Here is a 21,735-nt window from a genome sequence, read left to right as displayed (position 1 = left end):
GCCAGGCTGGTCTTGAACTCCTAACCTCGTGATCCGCCTGCTTCGGCCTCCCGAAGTGCCGGGACTGCAGGCATGAGCCACCGCACCCAGCCGACCTGTTTTCTTTATAGCACTTGGAAGTTATCTTGCGTGTTTATTTGTTCATTCTGTCTTCTGGCCCCCACTCCCATCACCCTCTTTGGGGCCAGACATGGTGGCTCATGCCTGTAATCCCAGCACTTTAGGAGGCTGAGGAGGGAGGAATGCTTGTGCCTAGGAGTTCTAGACCAGTCTGGACAACATAGGGAGACCCTGTCTGTACAAGTAATACAAAAATTAGCCGGGTGTGGTGGTGCACATCTGTAGTCTCAGCTACTTGGGAGGCTGAGATGGGAGGCTGCCTAGGAGGTCAAGGCTGCAGTGAGCAGTGATCGCGCCACTACTCCAGCCTGGATAACTGAGTGTGAGAGACCCTGTCTCAAAAACAAACAAACATGGGCCAGGCGTGGTGGCTCATACCTGTAATCCCAGTACTTTGGGAGGCCAAGGCGGGTGGATCATTTGAGGTCAGGAATTCAAGACCAGCCTGGCCAACATGGTGAAGCCCCGTCTCTACTGAAGATACAAAAAAAAAAAAAAAAAAAAAAAATTAGCCAGGCATAGTGGCAGACACCTGTAATCCCAGCTACTTTGGAGGCTGAGGCAGGAGAATCGCTTGAGCCTGGGAGGCGGAGGTTGCGGTGAGCCAAGATTGCACCACTACACTCCAGCCTGGGCAACAGAGTGAGACCCTGTCTCAAAACAAAACAAAAACGAACAACAACAAAAAAATTCCACTGGGCCCACGTTTTGTCTTCATCACTGCCTTATCGCCAACACCATATGCTTTGCACACAGGAGGTACTCAGAGATACTCAAGAAGCCAGTGTCCTCCACGTATACATAAGGAAACTGCGGCTCAAAAACCTTATGATATATAGCAGGGGAGAAGGCCCACAGCAGGACTGTGTGCCTGCAGGGGCGTCAGGAGGGTGGATCCCAGAGATGCCTGCCCAAGCATGAGAAGCCTGGGTGGCCCTGGCCCAAACGGAAGCCATAGGGGTGGAGAGTTGATTGAACCTTGCCTTGGTGCCAAGGGGCCCAAGCCGCCTTCCAGCCAACCTGACCTCACAGGCTTTGGCAAATGCCCCAGGCTTCCCCACTTCCTCTCCGGGAGCCTTGGCCTGCCTCACAGCCAAGAAGGATGTGAGCAAAGTTGAGGTTCTCCCCCAGTATGTGGCCATCCTCGCATCTTGGTATTATTTTCAAGTGTGCACCAAGTTGTATTAAATAGTTGATTTTGTCCATCTTTCCCCATAGAGATTGTGTTTTTGTTTTTTTGTTAGGGATGGGGAGGATTCCTTCAAAGCAATCAATTCTCCCATTAATTCAGTAATAATTGAATTAACTTTTTGCCAGCGTAGAAGTTTTAAACATTCCCTGTATTCTCCGAAGCTTCAATAATTTGAGTCTCTGGAATAAAATTGACAGTAGACAGATTAATAGGAGAAAAGGCATGCAAATTTATTACATACATGCACAGGAGTCCCACAAAATGTGAGACTCTAGTAAGGGCCAGATTGATGAAGTCTAAATAGCATCTGAGCTCCAAAAACTGGGGCCTGAGGTTTCTGGGAGGAGGTGGCAGCAGACGCTAGGAGGTTGAGGGGAGGAAATGCATGGCAAACAAAGGCTGTCTTGTCATGCAGATAAAACTTCTCAAGTAGCCCAGTCCTCAGAAGAGATGGTATCACCTTCAGTATCCTTTCCTGTGAGTTAATTGTCCATGTTTTATGAGATGCTAGGGAAAGGGCTCAAGACAATGGCATTCCTTCTGCAGGAACTTCCCTTAGAAACAAAAGAGAGCATCAGAGAAGGCCCCTCCCTGCGCTTCAGGAGGGTTTTGGGAGGGAAAAGGAGTGAGCGATGGTCAGACACTTTAGTTCAAAGCATTCAGCCTCCCACAGCTCCATACTTTGGGGTATCATTTTCTGAGCCCCACCACCAATTTCCTAGGATAGGATTTTTAAAATTTAACTCAATAAATGCAGGGGTGGGCCAAGCGCAGTGGCCCACGCCCATAATCCGAGGACTTTGGGAGGCTGAGGCGGGTGGATCACGAGGTTAGGAGATCGAGACCATCCTGGCTAACATGGTGAAATCCTGTCTGTACTAAAAATACAAAAAATTAGCCAGGCGTTGTGGCAGGCGCCTGTAGTCTCAGCTACTCAGGAGGCTGAGGCAGGAGAACTGCTTGAACCCGGGAGGCGGAGGTTGCAGTGAGCTGAGGTCACGCCACTGCACTCCTGGGCAACACAGTGAGACTCCATATCAAAAAAATAAATAAAATAAAATAAAATAAAATAATAAATGCAGGGGTGGCACATAGTATGACTTTTTTCCCAAATTTTTATCCAGTTATCCCAGCACCGCTTGTTAAAGCATCCTTCCTTACCCGTATTTTGAAGTCCTTTATTGTGTAAGATTTTCTACAGAATAGAATCTATTTCTGGCTCTTCATTCTTTCCATGAGGTGTAGATTATTTTTACACCAATGTCGTATTTTTCTTGCTACTTTGTAATATGTTCTAATATTACATATTAGAGCAAAGGAATTAAACACCGCTCACAAAAAAGGAAAGAGAAAAAACCCCATATGGTTATTGTGAAAGCAGATCAGTGGTTGCCAGGGGCTGGGGTGGGGCGGGGGGTGGACTAGAGGGCCACAGGAGAATGCTGGGGGGGTGACAGAACTGTATCTTCATTGTTGGGTTCCTTACATAACTATGCATTTGCCAAAACTCTAAGTAAGCCCAGAGCAAAATGAAACCATGAGACCCACCTCCTGGACGGATGAGTGAGCCAGCTGGGAACTCCCATGGCCCTCCAGCCTCTCCTCTCGTGACATAATCACTTTTGTTTTTGTTGCAAGAAGCATCATTCTTTTTCTTTTCTGAATCCAATATGGATGCCTAAGCCCCCACCTGCCAAGGGGGATGGGTTATCAATATCTGAACCGTCACTGCAGGGCCTGCGCCCTCTTTGCAGAAACCTCAACACCTACATCCCCTGAGTCTCAGAGAAATGTACCCAGCCTCACAGATAGGCTTCCTCTGCCTGCTCCATGCTCTGCTGACCCATGCCACCATGGAGGCCCCTCTGTTGTCCCTAGTTCTGTCTGAGCACTTCTGGATTCTCTTCTGTTCTCTTTTCCGCCTGCCTGGCCCCAGTCACTATTTGGAGCGGCCTTCTCTACCTCTGACATGTGTGGTCTCCCTCCCCCACCCACAGGTAAGCCCTATCAGGGCAGGGGACCGAGGGCCTTGGCCACCTTGGCTTCCTCACCTGAGAAGGCCCCAAATACATCACTGGAATGAATGGCAGCTGCCCCTGGAGTCCCTGTGCTTGGCACAGACCTGGTGCCCACGGATGGTGAACGAACATTCAGAGTAAGTTTTCCCCATCCACCCCACCCCAAGCTCAAACCCATTCTAGTATGGGGGGGCTCTGGTTGCTCCTGACTCCACATCCCACCAGTGCCTTCTGGAGCTGCGGTGAAGACACCACTCTACCCTGGCAATGCCCACAGCTCAAAGGAGACAGGCAAACCAACAATTACAGCAGCACAGAAAGAGCTGACGGAGATTGGCATGGGGGCTGTGGGCGCAGGGAGGAGGGAGTGCCCAGGCAGGGGAGGCGGTGAGTTCAGGGCAGGTTTCTCAGAGCACTGAGGGGCTCTGCCTGCAGGATGAGGGCTCAGAGGGCTACAAGGGCTTGCCAAGGTAAGAAGGAGGCACCACTATCAGTGACTAGAGGCCACTAGTGTGTCAGAAGCCTGAAGGGATGGACCAAGAGGCCCAGGGAGCTGCTGGAAGGGATGACACTGAGTGAAGGACTGGAGGCCCCAGAGGCAGGGAGCCCAGCACCAGGAGGCAGCCACCTTCTGCAGAGCAGGCTGCCCGGACCAAGCCTGTTGGGGAGGGGCTGCAGGGAAGGCTAAGCCAGGGCAGCTGGGAAGCTGAGGCCCCGCCAGCTGGAGGGAGGGGCTGCCCTGAGGTGGTAGCCACTACGGTGACACCTGTGATCAGTGACACCTGTGATCAGTGACACCTGTGGTCGGTTGGCCCCAGAGCCACCCAGCCGGCTGGGGGACCCAGGAACTGGTTTGTCCAGCCTGGATGAGCTGACGGGGATCCAGCTCTGAGACGCCCCAGGCTCAGGTTCAGCTCTCGTGCCCTCCCCCTACATCTGGGCCTGGCTTTGGTTTCTGGCACAGCTGCCAAGTTTTGGTACCTCCCACCCACTCCCCACTGGCTGTACTGGCCAGCCCAGCTCCCTAATTGCTGGGTGGGGAACTGTTCTGCAGAGCTGGTATACCGAGGTGGACCCTGGCACCAGGTGTGTGGGCCCCTGGCTTGACAGGCCCCTGGCCATGGAGGCTGTGATCAAGGCATCTGGCCAGCACCTGGCTCTGAGGGGCCCTCTGGAGGAGCCATTGTCCCAGAGATTTCCGTTTGGGGTTTGGAGGAGTTTGTGAAATGGGAATGGGTACCAAGGGGGTGTGTAGAGGACTGGCCTGCCTGACCTGGCCACTCCCCTTTCCCTCCTCAGGCAGACAGGAGCTCAGGTACGGGCCTGCATGGGTCTCAGATAGGCCTAGGGGATCTGTCTGGGACACAGGCTCCACCCAAGCCTGGCCAGTGCCAAGACAGACTGGGGCTGACAGGAAGGAATGGGGTAGAGGGTGGGGCCAAGAAGGGGCCTGCACTGTCTCCAACCCAGACACTGGCTTTTGGAGGCCAGGCTCCCAAACACACCCCCTCGGACACACCCACCACCCACAAGCACATCTTTACACACACCTGCCACTTACATGGCCATAAACACACCATCCCCACAGCAGACAGTGCACACGCCTCACTCTCTGCCCTGAAAAAGGGGGCCCCCCAGCTCATGCCTCACACCCGTCCCCTGACATCCATGGGCACTAACTCCACTTCACAACCAGGACCCACCTGTGGGGCCTGAGGGGCTGCCAGGCACGGCCAGGGTAGCCAAAGGGAGTGAGCTGGGGCTCTCTGCAGACAACTTCTCAGAAGTTCCCTGAGCTGCCCTGTCAGGGAAGGGACTGGTGAGCTGACATCAGTGTGCAGGGCCCCCTGGGGCAGGAGCTCATCTAATTCAGCCTGTGCCCCCACACTCACAAGGGCCCAGCACAGCACCTGGCGCCCAGTAAGCACGCAATGCACGGCAGCCTGTCCAACGATGAGCGCGTAAGGAAGCTGAGCTTCCCTCAAAGGAAGGGAGAGACGCCACTCACACAGCCAGACAGAACCTGTGTTCCAGGCCGGGCACCCAGCGAGGGAGCAAAGGCCCAGAGGACAAGCCAGGTCTCTGAGAGACCAAAGGCAGGTGTGGGTTTTAGGGACCAGCCTTAGCTGAGAGCAGGGATCTGGGAGGACTGACCATCCTGGAGCCCAGCGCAGGACAGAGGCAAGGCGGGGTGGGGAATGCTTCCTCCTGGGAGAGCTTTCCAGAATGCAAATCAATCATATTTCACCCCTACTTAATAATGCCCCAGAGCCCTGTTGCTGATGGGGAAATGTTCCCATTCCTTGCTCTGGTAAAGGCTCTTTACCAAGAAACCCATAAGCTTGCCCACCTCCTCTCCTGCACCTTCCTACGAACAGGGAATAAGGCAGAGCACTTCTAGGGGCCCCCCACTCCTATGGAGGGAGGGAGGGAGACAGGAGGCGGGTGCGGGGAGGGGCATGGCCTGAGCCTGTGGATACTCCTGAGGCCCAGCCTTCCCACCAAGAAGACATTTCATGTTCTCAAAATGCCTTGGTTGACTTGCCCTTTGTTTTCTTGGCATTCCCTGGTGTTGTTCCTTCTGAAAACTCCACTGGTGCTAAAGCTAAAGAAAGGAATTTCAGCCCACACGGCAGCTAAGGAACCGTGTGGGGCTGAGGCAAGGAGTAGGACTCCTCTGCTCCCAACACACATGCCCAGTGGCCATGCAGACAGGCGCAGGGCACACCCTCCCACTGACCACTGGCCATGGGAGGAGCTACTGCCCAGGTCAACAGCCTCAATCCCGACCATCCATCATCCTCTGGTCACAGGCTCAGCGTATTCTGAGCCTCTGGTAGAAAACATGGTTTTATTCTGGGGGAGGCCAGTGTTCCCACCCCAGCCTCCTTCCCTGGAGGAAGGCCCCAGCCCAGGTCTCCAGCCTCCCTCCCTCTGACCTGCCCTTTGGGACCTTGGGGCTGGTGATCCCCCAGCCTCCTTCTCTGGGCCACATCCACTCCAGGAAGCAGGGCTGGGCCCTGCCTAGGTGCTCCTCTGCCAGGAGGGCCTTGTCCTGGCTCCTGCCAAGGCACCCTACCCAGCCCACGGCCCCACTGGATCCCTCCTCTCCTTGCGCCTCCCCAGCCCCGGGCTGGCCTCTGCAGGTTCCACCCCAACCAGTGCAAGGGAAGGCTGAGCCGGCCGTCTCAGGGCACCTTCTGACAGTGTTGCTGCTGTCAGCTCGCTCTGCTGGCCTCAGATCTTGGAGGACTCGAGCCGGGGACTCCAGGGTGTGGGGGGCTCCCGCAGTGCCCGCAGTTCCTGCTCCAGTGCCTGGTTGCGGCGGTACATGTCCATGTATCCTCCCTGGATCTCCCGCTGGTAGCGCAGCACGCGCTCCTTCTCCTCCTGCCAAGTCCGCCGCTCCTGCTCAAAGCGCAGCGCCTGCTCCTGGCCCCGAAGTCGCTCCTGCAGCAGCTCAGCCCGCAGCTGCTCAGCACTGTCTCTGGCCTCGCTGCCTCCTGCCTCCCCTAGCAGGCCCCTGCTCTTGCAGTCATCAGTCTCACAGCTGCCTGGGGCTTCCTCCCGAGGGGCCTGCTGCTGCAGGCTGCGCACAGCCTCGCGCAGCCGGACCAGCTCTGCGTCCTGAGCCTGGGCTTGTGCCCGGCTGCCCCGAAGTTGTGTCTTCAGACTGAAGATCTCCGCCAGCTTCTGGGCCAGTTCCGCCTGGGCTTCACGCAGCTGCTGCTTCAAGAGGCTAATCTCGGCTGTCTTCTGGCACACCTGGGGGATGGGGAGGACGCAAGCAAAGTAGGGTGTGGGGAGCCGGTTTGGGAGGGGGCAGGCAGAGGAAGGGACCGGCAACGGAGATGGGAGAGTCTCGGAGCCCTGTGTCATCTCTCACCTCCCATCGGGCTTCCTCCTCTGGTCGTGCACTGGGGTCTGCCTCTGGGAGGGTGCCGGGGGCCCGAGGCTCCGGAGCCAGGCCCTGCTGAGCCCGCAGCTCCTTGCGCAGGCGCCGCTGCTCCTGCTGAGCCATAAACAGCTGCAGCTGGAGGTTGCGCTCGCTGCGCTCAGCCTTCTGGGTCACCTCGTGCAGCCGCTCCACATACAGGCGCTTCAGCTCAGCCAGCCACAGCCGCTGGCGCTCCTCCAGCACCTGTCAAGGGGAAGAGATGCATCCACCGTGGCCCTGCCCCCTAGAGGCGACTCAGAGCTCCACCTGATACTCCAGCCACTGATCATATCCTGTGCCCCTACACCACAGGACCCAGCCACACACGCGCTTTAACCCGGGATGCCCTCCAGGGTGAGGTGTCCCCATCACATGGCCCTCCCAGGGAGCCTCTCTCCTTCCCACACAACTCCCAGGCAAGGACCCCCAGTGACATGACATCCCCACCACCTGGGATGCAGAGGAAGGAAGCCAAGCCAGCTCCCCCTTTCTTGCTCTCTTGTGTCCCCGGCCACGTGGGTGAACTGGCTGGGGCCCCTCTCTCTGGCCTGTACCCCAGTGCTGAGGCACAGAACAGGACTCCAGGGCAGGGGCTCCCTCACCTGCGTGAAGGGGTTGGAGCTGTCCTCATCGCCAAGGCCCCTCTTGAGCTCCTCACAGGTCTCGGGCAGCACGGCTCCCATTTCCTCGGCAGAGGAGCAGGAGAACTCGTAGGGGGGTGGTGGCTCGGGCAGGCAGCTCAGCACAGCTGGTGGCCCAGCCTCCTTGGGTCCTCGAGAGGCCCGGTCCAGGGAGCCCCCGAGGTGGTTAAGGTGGCCAAGGGAGGAGCTGAAGGGGCTAGGGCCAGTACCAGGACTGCGACCAAAACTACCCCCACTGGAGGAGTCGGACAGGCTGGGCTCGGGCTCAGGGCCGCCCTCATCTAGGCTGAGGGCGTGCAGCAGCTGTGCCCGGGCCTGGCTGGCCCGGGGCCCGGGGCTCAGGGGCGGGTGGCAGGCCAGCGTGTGCAGGCTGCCATTGCTGCGCCACAGCTTCTGGCCTTTATGGGACGCCAGGCTTTGCATGGATAGGAAGCCTTTCCCGTTGCCCGCCGTAGGCTTGAACACTGAGGGGCGAATGCGGCACTGCCAGGAAGAGAGGGCAGAGAGGGCAGGTGTGAGACCTGGGCAGCTGCCTGCTCTACCTCCTGATGCTCTCACAGCCCCTGAGGGATCCTCTTTGAGACCGCGGGGCACGTGCCACCAGGAGGCAGTGAACAAACCTCAGGCCAGCCCATAGCACGATTTTCGTATCTCAGCATGCCCCGTCCCCACCCCATCCCAACATCAGGGTCTCCAAGGAGACCCCACCCTCCCCACACCTTGTAAGGGGCAAGGGCAAAGGTGCACCTTGTCAAAGCGACCCCGCTCTGGCAGCGAGGTCTTGCTGAAGTCACCCGCGCGAGAATGTTCCCGGTAGTAGAGGGTGGCATAGTCGGCAGGCTCGTTCCGAGGGGCCCGCTTGGTGTTCTTGGTGCTCTTGCCGTCCTTCTTGGGGAGGTGCAGGTAGCTGAGGAACTCACGCTGGCCCAAGCCCTTCCGGAGGAGCCCATCAGGCTGGCGGGAGCCCCGAGACCCGGCAAGCGCCGCCCGCAGCTCTTCAGGGGAGAAGTCCTGCCGTTCCAACAGGCTGCCCACGCTGCCCATGGCAATGCCAGCAGGGCCTGGGGCTGTGGCCATGAAGTTTCAACAGGGTACAGGCAGCTGCTTCTGGGAATTGGGAGGCTCCATTAGGGGCAGGTGAGCACTGGCTGCCCAACTTCCCTGGGGCCTGAAAACAAGGTACTTGCTCCCTGTAGCTCCCCACAACCTGGCCCAGGCCCAGGTAAGGCAGATGTAGGTCCAAGAGAGAACCCCGGGACAGGATCCCTAGACTGGCAAGAAAAAGAAGTACAAGCCCCAAAGCCACCTGCCCATCTGTCACTTGCTGGACTGAGTCTAAGGAAGAGCAATGGTGCCCCAGCCGAGCACCGAAGAGCCAGCTCCACCTCGGGGCCTGTGTGGGATTCAGAAGTACCGGGAGGGGATAGGCCTGGAAGCAGCAGGACAGGAGCCGTCCTCCCAGCACTGGGCCCGCACAGGGCTAAGGAAGACAAACTTGGCCGGGCGCGGTGGCTCACGCCCGTAATCCCAGCACTTTGGGAGGCTAAGGCAGGCAGATCACAAGGTCAGGAAACGCAGACCATCCTGGCTAACACTGTGAAACCCCATCTCTACTAAAAATACAAAAACTAGCTGGGCATGGTGGCGGGCGCCTGTAGTCCCAGCTACTCGGGAGGCTGAGGCTGGAGAATGGCATGAACCCGGGAGGCAGAGCTTGCAGTGAGCCGAGATCGCGCCACTGCACTCCAGCATGGGCGACAGAGGGAGACTCCATCTCAAAAAAAAAAAAAAAAAAAAAGAAAACTCGGCCTGGCTGAACCTGACCTTGCTTACCCTCCTGCCATGTTCCCCACCAAATCTGTGGGGTGGGGAGAAGGCACAGAGACCCAAGGCCAGTGAGACCCTCCTTCCCATGGGAGAGGGGTAACCCCTGCAGCCCCTCTTCCTGCAAAGGGCAAAGCTCCCCAAGGGAAACATCTGGCATGGGGGGGAGGGTTGGGGGCTACAGTGGGAGGGATACAAACAGGAAGGGCCCAAAAGGAGGAAGGATGACGTGAACAATGGCCACAGTTTCCGGGACAGGTGTTCCCGTCTGGGCAGTGGTGGGTGGAGGAGGGAAGGGGCAGCTGGACTCACTCCAGCCCCTGTATATGCTCTTATTCCAAAGCCCACCACCCGGCAGGGTGGGTCCCAAATCCTAACCCTGGCGGAACCAATCGGTGTGTGACCCCGGCCAAGCCACTAACCTCAGTGAGCCTGGACTTCCGCACACACACCCTGGCGACAATAACACTTATCACTGGGATGCTGGGAGGATGGGGTGGGATAACATGACAGAGCACCCAGTTCAGGGCCTGGGCCACAGCCAGGGTCAACAGGCTGGCTGGAGCCGAGCTTAGCCAGGCACACAAACATCACCAAGGGACTAGGCTGACCGACCACCTTCCACCTGTGCTGGGCCACACACTCTGGAGGCAGGGCTGGTACCTAGTCCCCTGGGGATCCTCTGCACAGCCCAGTGCCCAGCATGGAGCGGGCGTGCAGAAAGGTCTGGCCGAGTGAACGAATGCCACCTTCTCTGCCTCCCACCCCTGAGCAGCTGCTCCCATTCTCGAACAGAAGCCCAGCAGGCCAGCTGCAGCTGTGGGTCCCCTACTACCACCCATGCTTCCGGGCACCCACTCCTGCCCCCGAACAATGGTCGTTAGGAGGTTCCATCTTCCTCAACCATTTCCAGGTTTTGTGTTTGTGGAAGACAAAGCTCTCCGGGAAGGGGACCTGCCCCAACCCCACAGCCTCACCTCACCCTGTGCAAAAATGACTTCAGCTCTCCCCCAACCAACCCCCAAACCCAGGATGGGGCGAATCCGGGTTTGCACACCCCACCCAGCCCAGCCCCTGAGAACGCACGTTGCAGGCCACATAGGAGATGCATCCAGGTAAGGAATCACAGGGGCTGGGTTCCTACAGCGACTTGGCCCTGCATACGGGTCCTGCTGAGTCCTGTGACAGAGTTATTGTCCCTTCCTTTTTTTTTTTTTTTTGAGACAGGGTCTTGCTCTTCACTCTGTCACCCAGGCTGGACTACAGTAGTGCAACCATGGCCCACTGCAGCCTCGAACTCCTAGGATCAAGCCATCTTCCCACTTCAGCCTCCTGAGTAGCTAAAAACACAGGTGCGTGACACTGTGCCCAGCTATTGACCCTTCTTAAAGGTCAGTGGGGCTCCGAAAGGTGAAGTGACTTGCCCAAGGTCGTAGCTGGTCACGGCTGCCCAATGTCTAGTGGGACCTAGGATTGGTCCCTACAGCCAAAAGTATTAGAATGGAAGCATCCTGCCTCCTCATCTGATACCTCCTTGCCATGACAAGCCCATCCAGCCAGAGATATGGTTTGTCCACGAGCACACTCAACTCCTCCTGCTGCTTCTTGGGGAGGGGACAGCAGAGACCTGCTCTCCAGCCTGCCCTCACTCTCTCCAGGGGACCCCAGACACAAATGCTCCGCCTTTTGCCATGCCTCAGTTTCTGCATCTCTGAAGTGGGAAAGGGCCAGGCATGGTGGCTCACACCTGTAATCCCAGCACTTTGGGAGGCTGAGGCAGGAGGATCACTTGAGCCCAGGAGTTTGAAACCACCCTTAGCAACATAGCGAGACCCCATCTCTATTTATTTTTAAAAAGGAAAAAAAAATGAAGTGGGAAAGACCCCGCCTGCCCGGCTTTCCTCAAAGGATTACTGACAGTCAGAGATGGAGGGAAAGGGCTTATGAAATGTAAGCCCTGTGTGGCCCTGGGGGCGGGGACGTTGGCAGCACTGCCAAATACGCCCACCTCACCCCAAATGCACACCGCCTCAGCTTCCGGTGGGCAGATGCTCACTTCCTGTCTCGAGGAGATAACCGACCCCCAGGTTCCCCACGAGGCATCGCAGGTCCAGGGAAAGTCCCTGAGCTAGAGGTAGCCACCGGCCACAACAGCGCGTACAACCACACACACCACAGTGTGCCACGTCAGCCCCACCCAGCAGCACAGAGAGCCCATGTTAGAGGACACGGTGCAGACGGTCACGTCCAGCAGCAAACACAATCATACAGCTGTGCACAAGGTCACCCACAGCACTGAGCACCTTCCAGGACACACTGACAAAGCAGGAGCAGCCCAGTGGCATGATGACCTAGTGTCCTTCCCAGCCCCCAGGCTAGTGAAGGAGCAGCAGCAGACAGCCCCTTCCCTTTGTCTCTCCTTAGGTCCCCCACCGTCCCCACTGTGCCCCTCCTGGCTGACTTCTCTGACTGGTTTATCAGCTCCCCCAGCAGGGCGGAGGCCCCCAGCTTTCAGGACACTCCTCCCTGCCTATGTCACAGAGTGGGGACAGTCTCTTTTCCTAAAGGGGTCCATCCTACCTCCACCCCCTCCCCCAACACACACATTCCTTCCTTCCTGTTGCTTGGAAGCCCAGGGATTGCCCGCTCAGGGCAGGGCAGCTGTGCAGGCTGGAGGGGATTTGGTGGGGGAGGAGGGAGGGAGGACAGCAAGTGCCTTGCAGCCTCACTGGAACATCAGAGCAAAAAGCCGGGGCCCCTGCACGGGTCGTGGAGAGAAGGGTAGGGGACAAGCCAAGTGCCTGGGCTTCCCTGAGCTGGGAGCAGCAAACCCCCAGCCACACAGCTGGCTAGATTTGGGCTGGGACATTCAAGCCACATTCTCCACAGGTCCTGGCTAGCCCCAGTAAGGCCTCTTCACTCCTGCTCCCCGCCACCAGTCCCCTCACCCCTCTCCATTCCCCAAGATTAGCAGGCAGCACTGGAATCTCTGAACACGGAGAGGAATCGCTTTCGGACCAATCCTTAGTGGAGATGGAAGACACAGCTGCCCTGGCCAGGAAGCAAAGAAGGAGAGGACGCGCTTTCTTTGAGGGGGGCGTCCCAGAGCCTGTTGGTGCCCTTTTGGGTCACGCCAAAGGGCACTATCACATCCTCACAAGACACACAGGAGATGAGTTCTGTCATCCCCCACTTCACAAGAGGAAACTGAGGTTCAGAAAGTGAAGTAACGCGCCTAAGTTCACGTTCAGCCGCAGGGGAGAAAGCACACAGGCTCCAGGATTAGAAGTCCTCTCGGATCCCACCTTGCATCTCCTCTGGGGTGGGACATTCCAGTCCCCACATGGGCAGGAGTGCTGCCTGCCCTGGCTACAGTCAGCCCCTCCTGAGCCCTGGCCCCAGGGAAAGGTCCCACCACCTGCTGGGGGATCAGCTCTGCTAAGGGGCGTGTCTGCAGCTGCCCCTAAGGAATGGGACTGGAATGTCCCAGCTCCAAAAAGGGGGGGGGGTAGTAGGCAAGGGGGGCCCAGAGAGGGGCTGGGAGAGGCTGGCCCACCCCATCCCCTCTGTGACAGACACTTGAGGCAGAGACAGGGGCTAAAGCCTGCGGAAATGGTGCTTAGTATCACCATATAGTGCTTCACGGCTGCACCGCAGTCTACAGTTTTTTCTCAGCCCTTCTATTTCATTATCTCATTTCATCTCCACAATAGCCTCGTGGGGGCAAACAGGACAGTAATTACCCTCACTCCATTTTACAGATCGGGAAACTGAGACCTAGGAAGGCGAGGTGAGTTATCCAAGATCCCACAGTGAGAAGCAATCTCAACTCCCTGGGCAAGGTCCTCTCTACCTCAGCAGGTTGTCCTAAGCCAGGGGTCACGGGTTCCCCTCCATGGGCACACACTGCTGTGTATGTATTGCATATATGTCTGCCCAGCCCTCCATGCCTGTTTCTCCCAAGGACACCTGCAACCAGGCTGCTCTAGACTGCGGTCCACCAGGCCTGGAATCCCTCCTGCTGCCCCCCAGGTCAGGAAGAAATAGAGAAAACCTGCCTCATGGGGACTCCGAGTCGCTATGCTAGCTCTAGAGGCGGTGGCAGAAGCAGGCTGGCCGCATTCATTCACAGTCTCGCACATGCACACCCACACGCTGCCAGCCGGCAGAGAAGCCCTGCCTGGGAGGGCCCTGGGAGGAGGCTGATAACCGCGCCCAGGATGGCCTCCTGCGTCCGCTCCCTCCCGAGGACAGCCAGGCCCAATCTGTTCCTATGTGGTTGGGGTCGGGGGGTGGCCCAGTGGGAGGCAACGGGTCTCAGTTCTCTTTCTGGATACAGCCAGGGCCCTGATTTCGGCTTGTCCCCAGGCCAGCCCTCACTTGGGCCAAAGGCTGTGGCCGGGACTGGACCGGGTGCTCTGGCGGTCAAGACCTAGGAATGTCCCCTACCCGCAGACCCGCAGCTGCAGCCTGGTGGACCGGCAGGGGGTTGTGGGATAAAGGTGTGGGAGGAGGCGAGAGATCTCATGGGGAAGTCAGAGGGGCAAACGAGGTTGCATCCCCACGGAATTTGTGTCAGGAAAGCAAGGGTGAAGGCGAGGGTTCCCCAAAGCTGCGGGAGGTCCCGGAGCTACCTGGGGGGCGGGGTGGGAGGCGCGTCTCCCCCTGGCCCCTCCCTGAGGCCTGCCGGGAGCGGCTGGGCAGGGGGGCGGAGGCCGAGGTCAGACGCCGGCGCCAAGGACGCCTGCCCCACCCAGCCGTGGCGCAGGGGTCCCGCGCGCTGCTCCCAGGAAAGCGCGTTTGCAGGGGTTGGGGAGAGCAAGGTAGCCTGCCGCCTGCCCCTCCAGCGGAGCATCAGGGTCGGTCCCCGATCCGGTGCCTCGGTGACCGGGAGCAGGGGACACCTGGGCGCACGCCGCACCTTGCCACCCCCGCCCATCTCTCAGACGGGAGCCTCGGCCAGCGGGACAGCAGCTTTGCCAAGGACGCCAGAAAACAAGACCTTGGCGACCCGCCCCACCCCTCCCCACCCCCCGAGTCCGGCCCGGGTCCCCAGCCCCTCGCGCGCCCCACTTACCATGGTGGCGACGCGCTCGCCGGCCCGCGGCTCCGCAGCCCTTGCGCGTCGCAGCTCCCCCGCGCGGATTTGAACCCTCCTGCAAGGCGCCGGCTCCGGCCGGGACTGCGAGCCGGGTCGGAGCGGCGGAGCGGCAGGCGCCGGGAAAACGCTGGCGGGCGCCGGCGCCGGAGCCGGATTGGCGAGGGAGGGACGCGCTCCGCGGCGCTCGATCGCCGGCCCCAAAGGCGGAGGGAAAACCCGGCCTGACTCACCGGCGCGCGGCGAGCCCACAGCCCGGCCCCGGCCCCCGGATGTGGGGGGCGGGGCCGCCTACCCGCGAGCCAACCTGGGCCCCGCCCGGCCCCGACCGCGCCCCCGGCCCTGACCCGCAGAGGCGCCGCGCGGCGGTGGCGGGCGAAACCTGGGCCGGCTGCGCCTCGCGTCGCTGCCTCCCTGAGCGCCCCGGCTCGGACCCGAGGGGTGGGCAGCCCCGAGCGCGGCCCACGCCCCAGAGAGCGCACAGCGCCCCCGCTCCTCCTCCGCCGCCGTTCGCCTCGCCCGCCTCCTCTAAGGAAGAGGCGCGTGAGGTCCCTCACCTCCCTGATTGTAGCCGCCTCCTCTCCGGAAAACCTGATTTCCCCCCTTTGGGGATGAACCACAGTAGTACTTTGAGAAGTGAAAAGATTTTACCCCACGACTCCGGCTGAATTGGGCACAGAATTATTTTCTTTTTGCCTCCAAAGTATTCTAGGGGCAGCAAAATCAGGTGCCTTCAGGGGCCAGAAAAATTACGCAAATGAGTCGTGAGCTTCCTACTAAGACAGTAGGAAGACATGGAAACAGACACAGACACGTAAAGGAGTCATATTCGAAAAATTAAAACACCGTTTCTAATTCAAAAGTTAAGCATAGAGTTAACCATATGACCCAGCAATTATATTCCTCAAACAAGTAATGTTCTTGGCAGTACTAGTCACAATAGTCAAAGAGCCAAAAGGTGGAAACAGCCCAAACTAACAATTGATGAGGGTGTAAGCAAACAATGGTAGATCCATTCAGTGGAATATTATTCAGCCATAAAAAAGAAATGAACGCCATGTGATGACTCATGTCTGAACTCTCCCAGCACTTTTGGAGGCCAGGAGTTCAGGAACAGCCTGGGCAACTCACAAAACTCCATCTCTATCTTAAAAAAAAAAAAGACCCGATGTGGTGGCTCACGCCTGTAATCCTAGCATTTTGGGAGGCCGAGGCAGGCGGCTCACTTGAGGTCAGGAGTTTGAGACCAGCCTGGCCAACATGGCGAAATTCTGTCTCTACCAAAAACACCAAACATTAGCCAGGCATGATGGAGTGAGCCTGTAATCCCAGCTACTCGGGAGGCTAAGGCAGGAGAATTGCTTGAACCCAGGAGGCAGAGTTGCAATGAATGGAGATTGTGCCACTACACTCCAGCCTGGATGATGGTGTAAGCCTGTCTCAAAAAAAAAAAAGAAAGAAAAGAAAAAGAGGAATGAAATACTGATGATACCTGCTACAACATGGATAAACCTCCAAAACATTATGGCAAGTGAAAGAAACCAAACACAAAGCCCACATGTGTTAATGATGCCATTTATAATAAGTAAATCCAGACAAACAGAAAGCAGATTAGAGCCAGAGGCTGTGGGGAGAGAGAAAGGCAGAGTGATTGCCTAACAAGCATAGGGTTTCCTTCTGGGATGAGGAAAATGTTTTGGAGCCTGACAGAGGTGGTGGTTGCACAACGTTATGAATATACAAATGTCATTGAATTGTTTGCTTTAAAACGGCTAATTTTATGGTATGCACATTTTACCTCAATTAAAAAACATCTTGTCACTTGTGGAACAAATTTGGTCCATGGCCCACAAATTTGCAACCCCTTGTGTTCTATGCTGTTCTTACCAATTCTTGCTAGGACAGCATACAACCTCTAGGAAGAACTTCTGGCCAGGCATGGCGGCTCACGCCTGTAATCCCAGCACTTTGGGAAGACGAGGTGGGCAAATCAATTAAGGCAAATGATTTGCCTGCCTCAGCCTCTCAGTGTGCTGGGAGTACAGGCGTGAGCCACCATGCCTGGCTGGAAGAACTTTTTTTTTTTTTTGAGACGGAGTCTTGCTCTGTCACCCAGGCTGGAGTGCAGTGGTGCGATCTCGGCTCACTGCAAGCTCCGCTTCCCGGGTTCACGCCATTCTCCTGCCTCAGCCTCCCAAGTAGCTGGGACTACGGGTGCCCGCCACCACACTCGGCTAATTTTTTGTATTTTTAGTGGAGATAGGGTTTCACCATGTTAGCCAGGATGATCTCGATCCCCTGACCTCGTGATCCACCCCCCTTGGCCTCCCAAAGTGCTAGGATTACAGGCATAAGCCACTGCGCCCGGCAACTTTTTTTTTTTTTTTTTGAGATGGAGTTTCACCCTTGTTGCCTAGGCTGAAGTGCAATGGCGTGATCTCAGCTCACTGCAACCTCCCCCTCCCAGGTTCAAGCGAGTCTTCTGTCTCAGCCTCCCGAGTAGCTGGTTGGCACAGGTGTGTGTCACCATGCCCAGCTAATTTTGTATTTTTAGGAGAGACGGGGTTGGTCAGGCTGGTCTTGAACTCCCGACCTCAGGTGATCCACCTGCCTCGGCCTCCCAAAGTGCTGGGATTACAGGCGTGAGCCACCATGCCCAGCCAGAATTTCTAATAGAACTGCCAGACTTCAGAATACTTGTCTAAGAAAACTCATTAATAGCTGCTGTGGGTCTCAGCCCTTGAGGAGCCAGTCTGGTAGGGTTACTCACTGGGACAGATAAAGTTTCAGAGCAAGAACCTATTTGGCTGTTTGGGGGACCCAAGGAAAGGCCTCACTGGAGCAATGGCTTTTGAGATGGTCCTGGAAGCATTTCCACTGAGGAGTGTTCCCAGCAGAGCAGATAGCAGGGCTAGAGAAGGCAGGGCAAGTTCAGCTTGCTAGCAAGGTCCAAGCCCTGGGTGGGAAAGGTTAGTGGTGGGAAGGGACGAAGGTGGCAACCGAGAGCAGACCCAGAGAAGCCTCTTGAAGTGGGCGCTGGGAGCCTCCGAAGCATTGAGAGAGAGGAGCTTGTGCACGCAGCTGGACGTGGGGCCTGTGAGGTGGCACAGGCAGGCAGGGAGGTCGGGTCCCCTGGGTCTCTAGGGAAAGAAATGGGGCCAAGGAGGACCTGGAAGCTGGAAGCTGCCGAGAAGGTGTTCATTCTGTCAACTGAGTGGGAGAGACAGTGATAGAGATGTTTATGAGAGGGTTTGAATGAAGGTTCTTATAAGAATCCACTTGCAAGAAATGGCATGAGGAAGAGAGAGAGAGGTCACAGCTAAGTTCTGATGAAAACTCAGATTCTGGGTTGGGTGCAGTGGCTCACGCCTGTAATGCCAACGCATTAGGAGGCCGAGGGGAGAGCATTGCTTAAGCCCAGGAGTTCCCTGGGCGACATAGCAAGACCCCATCTCTATAAAAAAATAAAAAATTAGCCAAGCCAGTGGTGCCTATAGTCCCAGCTACTCGAGAGGCTGAGGCAAAAGGATCCCTTGAGCCTAGGAATCAGAGGCTGCAGTGAGCTATGATCGAACACTGCACTCCAGCCTAGGTGGCAGAGCGAGACCCTGTCTTTAAAAAAAAAAAAGGCCGGGCACGGTGGCTCACGCCTGTGATCCCAGCACTTTGGGAGGCCGAGGCAGGAGGATCACGAGGTCAGGAGATCGAGACCATCCTGGCTAACACGGTGAAACCCTATCTTTATTAAAAATACAAAAAATTAGCAGAGTGTGGTGGTGGGCGCCTGTAGTCCCAGCTACGCGGGAGGCTGAGGTAGGAGAATGGCATGAACCCAGGAGGTGGAGCTTGCAGTGAGCCGAGATGGCGCCACTGCACTCCAGACTGGGCAACAGAGCGAGACTCCGTCTCAAAAATAAATAAATAAATAAATAAATAAATAAATAAATAAATAAATAAATAGATAGATAAATAAAGGCAGGACACAGTGGCTCATGCCTGTAATCCCAGCACGTTGGGAGGCCAAGGCAGGTGGATCACCTGAGATCAAGAGTTCAAGACCAGCCTGGCCAACATGGTGAAAATCTGTCTCTACTAAAAATACAAAAATTAGGCAGATGTGATGGCGCACACCTATAGTTCCAGCTACTCAGGAGGCTGAGGCAGAATCACTTGAACCTGGGAGGTGGAGGTTGCAGTGTCCCAAGATTGCACCACGGCACTCCAGCAGCCTGGCTGACAGAGCGAGACTCTGTCTCAAAAAAAAAAAAAAAGAAGTTGCTCAACTGCACTGCACTCCTGTCCTGTCCATGCAGGCTGCCTCTTGTTCTCACCCCGTCCCCTTGACCTTGGCCTCCCATTGGCCTTGCTGAGGCCTTTGAGAGAAGAAAGTGGGCTGGGCAGAGGTGAGGAGGCAGAAACCAACAGAGGCCAGGCCTCTTTTCTTCCCTTCAACATCTGCCTGGACAGTATGGGAGAGGCCAAGCTGGACTCCTGCTGGGATGGGGGGATCTTGTATTCAGTGAACTTTATTTACCTTCCTGGGCCTGCACAGCAGATGCCCCTGCAAGGGGCCACTTGCCCCCAGACATGACATTCCTGTAGAGTTGGCATGGGAGCCACACTGCTCAGATGCCAAGGGGTGGGGCACTCAGGGCACCAGGCCAGGGGAAGTGAAACCAGCCTCCCTGGATGCACCCACTTCCTGAATTGGCTGACCTGGGACACTTTAATTTCTCTCTCTGAGCCTTAGTTTCCTCAGCTCTGAAAGGGGAGGATTAAGTGAACTAGCATCTGTAAAGCACCCTGCACAGTGCCTGGCAAGTGGCAGCATCTGTGAAGGTCAGTTGGTCCTTCTCCCTTTTCCTTATGGGAAAGGTTTGTCAGAAGGACAGAATGCTTGTCATGGGCCTGTCTTGAAGTGCTGGAAGGCTGAGTCCTGCCCACACCGGCATGCACCTTCGTTGTTGTGGGTCTGTGGTCTGTCTTCCTGCATCCATGCTGTCTGTGAGTGGCCAGGACTGTATCATCCTGCAGCCATCCTGGTGAGGAGGAATTTCCTCATCTCTCTGGCCACCACCTCTGGCCTCATCACCTTTCTTCTTGACTGTTGCAACAACCTGCCTTGGCTTCCTACTGCCCAGCCACCCCCTACTCTGCCCCAGAGGGAGCCTTGTAGCCTACGCATTCTGTCCCCACACTCCTCTGCCCGAGAGGTGTAGTCCCAGCTTCAAGACTGGCCCTGCAACTCCTTTAGTCTTCGGGCCAAGCCACTGCTACTGCTTCTGTGCAACTCTGCTCTGGGAGCTGCCTCTGTGTCCTCATCCGTAAGTGGCTGGTTGTTGGAATAGTCCATTAAGAGCACCCACTGTCCTCAAGGCCCCTCCTTCTACCCTCAAGGCAAAATTAATCACCCCATCCTCTTGCCGCTCCGGACTTTTTCTGTTTCTTTGCTGTGATGGTGCTTGTCACAGTGCGTTATCCTCTGTCACCCTCAAGAGACAGTGAGCCCTGAGTGTGGGGGACTGGTGGCCAGCGCATGTCCAGACTCCCCCAGTTCTTCTTCCAGTGCCTGACAGTTAGCCATGCTCAGCTCTAAGACACCATCTGCAAAAAGGCAATTCAGGACTGTTTTCTAACCAGGAGGAGGAGCTGAAGCAAGGCAGCCCTGGCTCTGAATCCCAGTCCTGTCCGTGACTTCCTGGTGACCTTCCTGAGCCTCGGATTCTTCATTTGTAAAGCAGGCAGCATCCCCTGGGCATGTCCAGGGACCTGACAGCTTTGTGTCCCCTGGCCGCCCTTCACTCCTTGCCCTCCCTTGTCCTCTCTCCCCTGGAGCTGGGCCAGGCCCCAGCCTGAGGGAGGAGAGCTGGGCAATCTTGGAGAGGCAGCATCTGAGGGTTTCAGACCTTGCAAAGCGCAGGCTAACAGATAACTCCTGGTGCCGGCCCTAGCTCTGCCAGTCCTCCAAGATTGGTCTTTTAAAAATTTTTATTTATTTTTAACATTGTTTTTTAGGCTGGGTGCAGTGGCTCATGCCTATAATCCCAGCACTTGGGGAGGTTGAGGTGGGTACATCACTTAAGGTCAGAGGTTCAAGACCAGCCTGGCCAACATGGAGAAACCCCATCTCAACTAAAAATACAAAATTAGCCAGGGGTGGTGGTGCACACCTATAATCCCAGCTACTTGGGAGGCTGAGGCAGGAGAATGGCTTGAGCCCGGGAGGTGGAGGTTGCAGTGAGCCAAGATCACACCACTGCACTCCAGCCTGGGTGACAAGAGCAAAACTCCGTCTCAAAAAAAAAAAAAAAAAATTTTTTTGTAAAATAGAGGCAAGGTCTATGTTGCCCAAGCTGGTCTCAAACTCCTGGGCTCAAGCAATCCTCCTGCCTCAGCCTTCCAAAGTGTTGAGATTACAGCTGTGAGTCGCCACATCCAGCCCAAGATTGTTCTAAAACTGTGTCACAGAGGGGTATTGTGGCTATGGGGCAGAGCCAGTGGGGCTGTGCACCCACCCAGCCTCCCCAGCCCTCCGCACTCTCGCACGTGGGGTCAAAGTGGACTCCTGGACCTGGGCTGCCTCCCCGAGTCAGCAGAGCTGGAGAGGAGCCTTCGTTCACTCCTCCTGCTTCCTCTTCCCTCGGTCCCCCCACCCCCAGGGGTGACTGGGGCAGCCCCAGGCAGGAGGTTGGGATGGAAGTTGAGAGCTGCCATGACTTGCTCAGGTGTCTGCCCCGGGGCAGACCTCAGACCTTCAGGAGCCCATAAGGACTCACACCCCGGAAGTCCAGGCAGTCCAGCTGGCCCACTCATGCACCACTGGGACTACAGGTGTGAGATTACCTGCCCCGACCTCCCTAAGTGCTGGGGTTACAGGCCACCGGAAACCTGGACCAGCCCCACAG

At 56.8% G+C, this 21,735-nt stretch overlaps 1 protein-coding gene across 5 annotated transcripts; it reads right to left on the bottom strand.

Annotated features, from left to right (window-relative positions):
• Positions 1-1,517: 1,517 nt before the first annotated feature.
• Positions 1,518-14,984, bottom strand: N4BP3 (NEDD4 binding protein 3). Of its 5 annotated transcripts, none has more exons than XR_004671765.3 (7): positions 14,810-14,964; positions 8,656-9,015; positions 7,870-8,391; positions 7,217-7,471; positions 6,528-7,095; positions 5,034-5,131; positions 1,518-3,002 (listed from the first exon to the last, which is right to left on the bottom strand). XR_004671765.3 is itself a non-coding variant. In XM_034961113.3 (6 exons), exons 2-5 carry the CDS (start codon positions 8,983-8,985, stop codon positions 6,568-6,570), a joined length of 1,635 nt encoding a protein of 544 aa, XP_034817004.2. In that variant the 5' UTR covers positions 8,986-9,015; positions 14,810-14,984; the 3' UTR covers positions 1,518-3,002; positions 6,528-6,567. The 5 variants fall into 5 exon arrangements, 3 of the variants coding, with proteins under 3 accessions (XP_034817004.2, XP_034817003.2, XP_008968761.3); XR_008625514.2 differs by lacking the exon at positions 5,034-5,131 and having other exon boundaries at positions 1,518-1,866; positions 2,861-3,002; XM_034961113.3 differs by lacking the exon at positions 5,034-5,131 and having other exon boundaries at positions 14,810-14,984.
• Between the last annotated feature and the right edge of the window lie 6,751 nt (positions 14,985-21,735).

This window comes from Pan paniscus, chromosome 4 (genome assembly GCF_029289425.2).
Source record: "Pan paniscus chromosome 4, NHGRI_mPanPan1-v2.0_pri, whole genome shotgun sequence".
Classification (NCBI taxonomy): domain Eukaryota; kingdom Metazoa; phylum Chordata; class Mammalia; order Primates; family Hominidae; genus Pan; species Pan paniscus.
Note: the sequence above shows the minus strand (reverse complement) of the source record. Positions and strands in the feature narration are given on the sequence as shown.